At 57.3% G+C, this 8,553-nt stretch overlaps 1 protein-coding gene across 2 annotated transcripts in view; it reads right to left on the bottom strand.

Moving 5' to 3' along the window:
• ADAMTS10 (ADAM metallopeptidase with thrombospondin type 1 motif 10) overlaps window positions 1-8,553 on the bottom strand; it is a 64,803-nt gene that overhangs the window by 35,961 nt on the left and 20,289 nt on the right. For both annotated transcript variants that reach the window (XM_086862355.1, XM_086862356.1), the window contains exons 3-5: window positions 8,117-8,472; window positions 3,054-3,213; window positions 748-965 (exon numbers count right to left, since the gene is read on the bottom strand). In XM_086862355.1, coding sequence (XP_086718481.1) covers window positions 748-965; window positions 3,054-3,213; window positions 8,117-8,472 — 734 coding nt within the window. The remainder of the gene's footprint in view (window positions 1-747; window positions 966-3,053; window positions 3,214-8,116; window positions 8,473-8,553) is intronic.

The following is an 8,553-nucleotide window of genomic DNA, read 5'->3' as shown; positions in this document are numbered from 1 at the left end:
GCATCCCTCTGGATTAGGGAGGCCACAGCATCCCTCGGGATTAGGGAGGCCACAGATCCCTCGGGAATGTGCCGCGGGTGTTTCGGAGCAGCTCGAACCGGGATTGTTTGAAAATCTGGCGTCGGCTTTAGAAATGCAAAGCATGAGAAGCGATCCTGCGGAGGACGGGACAAAGAGCCGTCACAGAGGGCCTTTCAGAGGGTTGATGGATAACTTCCAAACCCATCTCACCTCACAGGAGGATCCAGCGCGGCCAATTCAGGCTGTTCAGGCATCCAGCCTGGTACCCTGCTGCCAGCAGTGCCCCGAACCAGAACCACAGCTCGGGGGGATTTCTGCAGCCCCTCTCTCTCCCTGCTCAGCCCCCAAGCGTGAGAGCTCCCCGTCCTTATGCTTTCCCATGTGTTTCTCAGCTTGCCTGGCCGCATTTGCAATGCTAATTTGAGCTGAGAGATGCTGATCAAAGAAAGGCTTTTGTTCTCACAGCCCGGGGTCAGACAGGCCAGAGTTTACCTCTCCAGGCTCTGGGGTCCCACTGCTCAGCAGCCTCAGCCTGGCAGGATTTTTGACCCCAAAGCCTTGCTCCGAGCCTGAGGAGAAGGCACCACCAGCCTGGAGCGGATCCAATCCCCCCCTGCATCCCCATCCCGCTTCGTGCAGGAAAATCTCCTTTTCCCAACAGGGACTTTCGGGGTGATGAGGTTTTCCCCCAGCCCGCCAGGCTCCTGGTGCGGGTATAACACTTACAATATTCATGATGGCCAGGATGTACTGCTCGATGTCCCTGCGGCCGTGGTAGCCCACCATCATCTTGTCAGCCACCACCAGGGTCTCCACGTAGCGCTCGGTGCTCACCGACCTCTTGAGGGGCAGCTGCCCCCGCTGGCTGTGGTTGCCCGATGGCTTCAGAGGGGAGGGTTTCAGTGTCCTCAGCCACCAGTGCCTCCCCTTCCAGGGCTTCTCGTCTGAGGAGGGAACAGATGGTTCTGATGCCCTGGGGCAGGAGCTCCTGGCTCACAGGGGTGAGGAGAGGGGTTGGAGGGGAGGAAAGGCCGTGGAGGAGCTCTTAAGCTGCACCAGGGGAAGTTCAGGCTAAATGTCGGAAAAAAATTCCTCACGGAGTGATTGGGCAGTGGAATCATCTGCCCAGGGAGGTGGTGGAGTCCTGGAAGTGTTTAAAGGAAGCCTGGATGTGGCTCTCAGTGCCAGGGTTTAGGTGATGAGGAGGTGTTAGGTCACAGGTTGGACTAGAGAATCTTAAAAGTCATTTCCAACCGACTTCATTCTGTGATTCTGTGATTTGTGCACCACGTGTGGACCCAGAAATTGTCCCAAAGGCAGTCCAGGGCTGTCCCCAGGCTCCTGCCAGTCCTGCTGGCACCTCCCCTGCCCTCCGGTCCCCTCCTGCCAGCAGATCTGTGCCCAGCCCAGCGCAGCCCCAAACCCCTCCTGGCCGCACAGCCCTGCCCTCACCTCTGCCCGGGGTGGCTTTAGAGACCACACAGCCACAACCTGAAAATGAAACCCTTGCAGACCCTTCCCGCTTTCCTTTTCCTGCCAGGACCTGGCTTTAGGACTTGTCTTTTCCAGCACAGGAAGGGCTACAGCCTGAGCAGCAGCAGCAGCTTTGTGGGACTTTGCTTCAAGTGCTGCTGGAGCACCCCTGAGCCTGGGGATGTCCCCAGCAGCTCCAAATTCCCTGCCTGGAGAACTCCACAGGATGGGGAGGTGACTGGGAGACTCCAGCCCTGCTCCTGCCCTCCCAGCACACCCAGCTGGATCCTTTCTCCTGCTCTGAGGCTGGATCATCACATCCAGTGAGGCTGGGAACGTGGGCAGACCTCAGGCAGCCCCAGAAGCTCCCAGCTCCTCCAGCGATCCAGGGGAGCTCCTGGGGGTGTTCAGGGGTGCTGGGCAGGACAGGACAGGGTTGGGGACGGGGTGGCCTTGCTGGGGCCATTGCACTGTGGTTGTTCCAAGCTCCCTTTGGCCTGTGGCTCCCACTGCACATCTCTGCTTTCCAAGAAGCAATTAGGAGAGGGCTAAATTATTTCTGGAAGCTGGGGAATGTGGCAAAGCCTCAGCAGGAGGGGAGGCTGCTGGAGCTTCACCCCGTGTGGCTCAGGGGGCTGGGCTGGGCGGAGGCCAGGGGAGCACAGGGTGGCTCCAGAGATGCTGGTGGGTCTGGGGACACTCAGAGAAGGTGACAGACTCCTTCTCTGGCCAAGTGTCACTGCTGGGGCAGTGGATGGACACCCTGCAGTGAGACCCGAACAGGAGCAGTCAGAGCTCTGCTCTGTTCCCACAGACTGATCCAGGAGAAGCCACCAGACCCTGCAGGGACGGCAGCTCCCCTCAGCCTCTCTGAACTGAGGGAGGGGCATTCTCTGGGCCTAAAACGTTTTGGGTAGATGGTGAAACTCTGCCTGTTCACAAGGAGCAGGGATTCCAGCCAGCTCTGGGACAGACTGGAGGGAAGGGCAAGGGCCAGAGGGGCACACGGGGAGAGGCCAGGGCAGATGATTGTGTGTCCTTTTGGAGGTCAGAAGGTGCAGAAATGGGGTTGATGTGCTGTCACCATTCTCCCTGAACATCCCCCAGAGCCCCCTGTGATGGGCCAGGCCCCACATCCCACCCTGCAAGGCCCTTTTCCACCTGGTCCCCATCAGCAGCAGCATCACCCCAGCACCGACAGGACCTGCAGTGACCAAAGCCCGAGGCCAAGGCTGTGCTGAGCACATGTGAGCTGTGATTTCCCAATACTCTGCAAACTGGCCAAATCTGGGAGGATTCTTCTGAAGAAAAACAAGAGGTGTTTTTTTCTCTTCTATTCCAAGCTCTGTTTACAGATTTTAAAGCCCTGCTGTGAGGAGGAGAGGACGGCAGCTTCCCAAAGCCACCAGAAGTGGGTAAAAGCAAACACAGAAAAATCCCAAATTCAGGAGATAAGTTTGGTTCTTTGCCACGTGGAGCAGAGTGGACAATCCTGTTGTGGCAGGATTTTCCCAGCCTGTTTGGGGCTGGATTGAGGAGGAAGTGGCGGGGGCACCTACCCATCACTCCGCAGGCCGCGTCCATGTGAGGGTACTGCAGGGACGAGCGCTTGTACACGACGTGGGGGCTGCCCTTGCCCTCACCCCCCGCGCTGACGTTGGCTCCAGGGCTCAGGGGCTCGATGAAATATTCCTCCTCATCCGCCACGATCACCCCGTGCTGCAGGAGGGAACAGAGGGAGGCAATGACCGAGGTGCTCAGAGAACTGGGGGACGTTCTCCTCCTCGTGGGGAGGTTTTGGCTGATTATCCCCGAATTTCTGGGGACTGACAAAAGCTGTGGAGGAATCCTGCACAAGCACTGAACTACAGGAACCCACGGAGCAGAGGAAAGCCAGCCAGATGGTGGTGGATGCCTTGGGACATCTGTGTTCACTAAAGTCCTCTGGAAATCACAGCCTTGCCTTGCTGAGTTATGAATGAGTTGTTTCCTATTCCACCCACTCGGTCTCAGTGGGATCCCTGTGGGATCCCAAAAACCCCTTCAGACACAGCAGCACTCAGCTCTGAGCTCGGCCACCCCAAAAAACCTTTCCAAGCAGCTCAGGGCCATCCCCAGCAGCTGGGAACTCAGAGCTGCAGAGAGGGGTAAATACCCAGAGGCTTTGGGAAACTCCCCAAATGTTTAAAATCTGAAGGCTGATTAAGCAGAGGCCACCAGCAGAGCCACTGGACGGGGCATCCCAGCCCCTTGTGCACCTCGGGCTGGCCATTCAGTGAGATCATCTCGGGTTTGCACCCTTGTTTGTTTTAGTTTGTTGTTCTTTGGCTGAGTCTCAGGCTTTACTGTCTGAGTGGATCCACCTGTGGGACAGTGACAGCCAGGAGGAGCAGATCCCAGGGGGGTGATCACCAAACCCACCACGCACTTGAGGGTCCCTCCTCTCCACCCTCACAGCAACATTCCCTCTGCCCGAAAGGTCTGAGCAGCACCACGAGTTTCTGGGAGCCCAACAGGAGCTCCATCCCAATTCCTGGCACTGAGCTTCTCCAAGGAATGTGGTGTCCCATCACCAACAAGCGAGCGAGGCACAGAAATGAGCCTGACATGGCTCAAACACGATTCCAAAAGCCCAGGAGTGAAAATTCCCAGCTGTCATCCCTGTCCTGCCACCAGAGGTGTCCCTCGGATGTGACAGCGCTCTTCCAGCTCCCTCTGTGCCCGAGGGACAGGAGCCACCTCTGCCAGGATGAGGAGTAGAAATTCTGTCCCTGTGGAACATCCTGAGGCCCCTCCATGGAAGAACCAGCTGGCCCAGCCGCTCTGGGGGGTGTGGGTGGGGAGAGCCTCTCCGGGGGGACAGGTGGGGCTGTCCCTGTCCCCTCCCGGTGTGGAGCTCAATCGGGGCAGTGTGTGAGCGGTGAATCCCCAGCCCTGAGTGCCGGGGGATTTCCTCCTGCTCCGGGCTCTGCTGCTCTTGGCTCGGCTCCACCTCCTCAAACACAAGCGAGGTACTGTGAGGTTACCCTGGCCGGGCTCCTGCGGGGAGCTGAGTGCCAGCAGAGCCAGCTGGGATGGATGGGAAGGATGGAAAGGATGGGAAGGATGGAAATGCTGGGAAGAATGGAAAGGATGGAAAGGCTGGGAAGGATGGGAAGGATGTGATGGATGGGAAGGATGGAAAGGATGGGAAGGATGAGAAGGCTGGGAAGGATGGGAAGGATGAAAAGGATGGGAAGGATGGAAAGGTTGGAAAGGATGGGAAGGATGGGAAGGATGTGATGGATGGAAAGGATGGAAAGGATGGAAAGGCTGCTGGCTTTGCAGGATGGGGGGAAGGAGGTCACCCCCAGCCCAGGCACCTGGGGGAGAGCATGTCCTGCCCCAAATCCATCCCGCTGCAGAAGGGATGTTCTCACCCCAGCCTCTGCAGAGGCTCCAGGCCTGCCTGGCACCTTCCAGCAGCAAGGCTTGGATGTCACAGGAGTCTGGAAGTTGTCCCATGGCTGACCCCAGGGGCTGAGCTCTGAGGGCAGGGCGCTGGACATCACACTGGGCTGGTAAAGGGGGCGGTGAGAGGTCCTGGGAGAGCTCTGTGGTTTGTGGGGGAGCTGGACTGGATATCCTGTGTATGATTCACTCAGGTCAGCTGCAGAGCAAGGAGGATTTGCACTGTCAGCTCACAGCACACTTGGGAAAGGCACAGCCACGGCCTGGGGCCGGCTCTCACAGCTCCTGGAGGTGTGACAGCGGGGCCTTCTGGCTCCATCCCTCCTCATCTGGGTCCCTCCAGGCACTCCTGTTCATGCTGGGCTCAGGGGGCTCCCCAGGAAAGCTGCCTCTGGATCCCTGGAAGTGTCCAAGGCCATGCTGGACAGGGTTTGGAGCAACGTGGGAGAGAAGAAGGTGTCCCTGCCCTTGTCAGGGTGCGGAATGAGATGAATTTTCAGGTCCATCCCAACCCAAACCATTCTGGGATTCTCTGATGAAGACCTGGCCTTCTGGCTGTTCCTCTGACACAAGAGGGAAAAGAAAGGCACTTCTCTGCTTGTTGTTTTCTCCTGGCTGTGATTTTTTGATGGTTGGACATGATGGATCCTTGGGATTTCTCGCAGCTCAAGGGATGAAATGCAGGGATTCCAGCAGGGATTCCAGCTCCTGGCTGAGGCAAAGCTGCCTGGGCTGCTCCCTGGAGCCTTCCAGCTGCTTGGCCCCTCTGGTAGCTCAAGATGTGGAGTATTTTTGAAAATGGACCATGTCACCCTTTGCTTCCAACAAAGGCCATGAGGTGGGACTGGGGCTGTCCTGTGCAGGACCAGGATGGACTTTGATATCTCTGTGGGTCCTTTCCAGCTCAGGATATTCCGTGATTCTGTGACTCTGGAAACTGGGAGACTTTCCCCTGGCTGAGCCTGAAGCCCAGCAGGGTGTGGGGGATGAGTGGGGTGAGCCCTGCACCCTGCCTGCCCTCAGGCCAGGGTGACAGTGCCTGTGGCTGGGAAGAGGAGTCAGTGGGAGTGTCTGGAACATCCAGGTGTTGGGAAGAGGAGTCAGTGGGAGTGTCTGGAACATCCAGGTGTTGGGAAGAGGAGTCAGTGGGAGTGTCTGGAACATCCAGGTGTTGGGAAGAGGAGTCAGTGGGAGTGTCTGGAACATCCAGGTGTTGGGAAGAGGAGTCAGTGGGAGAGTGTCACAGCTGATGTGCTGTGAGAGCTGTGCTGGGGATGTTCAAAATGCTTCAAAACCAAACCTTGCAGGCACGGGAATTCCTGAGGGATGTGGGAGCTGGAGGACAGGAGGGTGGCCTGGAGCTCACTGCTGTGTTCACAATCTTCCCTTTCCCTCCTCCTCGTGCTCAGCTCACCCCGTAACCATCCCAGGTCCCGTTTGTGCCCAGTGCGGCATCACCTGCAAAGGTGGGGCAGTGCAGTGCCCCCCCCAGCAGGAACCTGCCCCTGGGGACTCTCTTCTGTCCCTTCCAGGATGGGTGACGCCCTCCTGGAGCCGAGCCTGCTGGGGATGAGGGGTGGCACGAGTGGATCAGCGGTTAGCGGCCACCCAGAGCGCTCAAAACACCTCCCATGGCAAGTCCAGCCCCTCTCTAGCAGCTACAAACATTCCAGCCTCCTCTTGCCTGAATCCTCAACCCCGTTGTCCTCACTGACCCCAAGGCCCTCCTCCCCCCGTCCTCGCTGTGTCACAGCCCTGGAGGGCAGAAGGACGGAGTTCAGGAGAGGAGAGCTCCTTGGATGACCCCGTCCCTCTCTGTGCCTGGCTGCATTTTCCTCCAGGCAGGCCTTGGTGCCTCTCCAGAGCTAAACACAGCCTGGGGATGGAATTCTCCCAGTTCCAAGTGCTTTCCCCAAGGAGTGGGAGGGCAGGGGGATGCCAGATTCCTCCGGAGCCAGCAGCACCCAGCCCACCCTTTGTGAGCACCACGAAATCCGGAGCAGAGTTCCCGTGTCGGAACAAAGGGCTCGGGAACCAGGAGTTTGTGCAGCTCAGATTGTTGGCTGTGAGCTGGAAACTTTAGACTCTGATATAATGAGTCAGATTCTCATTTCTGTTAATAACCCACAGCACTGTTCTGGCAGGGTCACCCAGCAGTAAATCAAACGGGAATTCATTCCCTTTTGGAAGCTCTTCCAGAATGCTGCAAGGAGCAGAAATATGAACCTGGCCTAGAGAGCCTTTTTCTACCCCTCCAAGGGAGCCATCAGCCTTGGGATCCACTCATGGGATATGTTTGCTCCATCCCTCCATCTGGCAGATCAGGAAATGTGCTGTGCGAGCCAGAAATATCACACAATCACAGAAAAATAGGGATGGAAATCCTCAGTCTATTCCCAGGGCTGGGAGAGCCAATGAATCATACCTGGAGGGGCTCTGAGAGCCTTTTGTCTGGCCTGCTCCTAAAGATCTCCCCAGATCTCTCCCTCTCCAAGCAACCTACTCCAGAGCTCAGCTGTTCTTACACTGATGTCCACCACTAAGGTCCCTTGCTGATATTTAGGACTGGGATGTTCAGTTTGAGCTGCCAGGACTTGGAAAATCAACCATTCCCACCCTCCTTCCTGCAGCCTTGCTGGTTTTGAGGAAATGCCACCCTGTCCCCTTCTTGATGTTCCCTTTTTCATATTGAAAAACTGATTATTTCAGGTCTTTTCCCCTCACAAGTGACATTTTTTTAGCTCCTGAAAAATGGACAGAAGCATCTGGGATCCCCAGGAGTGCATCTGCAGTTGGAAGGATCTGGATGCACTCATGACATTCCAGCAGGGCTGTGAAGTCCCTGCACTCCTGTGCTTCTTCCTCACCAGCACACGCAAAACATTCTTTGCTGTTGGAAGAACTCGGTGAGAGCCAGGTCTGGGTATCCAGGATTATCCCATTCCAATCAAAATCAATGGGAAAATGCCCAGAAACTGGACTGGAAGTGACACACAGATCAGGAACCCTGCGGATGTGACCAGGGATGACCACACCCTCCGCAGATCGTGATGGATTCCAGCGTGGAATATCTCTGCTCGCCACCAACCCCAAGCTTTTCCCACCACGTGGATCCACCTGCTGGAGGATCAAAGCTGTTGGCACCACCCCTGGCCAGCCAAACCAGACTCACCAGCCCATTGCAGTTGCTGATGGCCACCTTGGAGCTGAGGTACTGGTCCTGCAGGTGGCCGGCGTAGTGGCAGTCCTCGTGGAAGTCGTGCTGCCAGTCCATGCCATCCCGCTTCCAGTACTCCACGGTGAAGTGCTCGGCCAGCAGGTTGGAGTGCAGGGTCAGGTTGAGCAGGAACTGGGTGTGGTGGGCAGAGACTTTGTAGAAGACCTGCTGCTCCGAGGGCTCGTAGGGCAGGGAGCGCCGGGGCCGCGGCTTCAGCTGCCGGCGCATGTCAAAGGTGAGGAACTCCCCGTTCTGGTCCACTTGGATGGGGAAGGCGATCTCATAGTGATCCAAGCTGGAGAGGAATTCCTCTGGGGAGGGAAGGACACGCGTGGGAATGGCAGCCTACAGAGGGAGCAGGACAGCCAGCAATGCCAGCCCCAGCACAGCCA

Source organism: Cyanistes caeruleus, chromosome 25 (assembly GCF_971803275.1).
Source record: "Cyanistes caeruleus chromosome 25, bCyaCae1.hap1.1, whole genome shotgun sequence".
Classification (NCBI taxonomy): domain Eukaryota; kingdom Metazoa; phylum Chordata; class Aves; order Passeriformes; family Paridae; genus Cyanistes; species Cyanistes caeruleus.
This window is presented reverse-complemented; position numbering and strand designations above follow the sequence as displayed.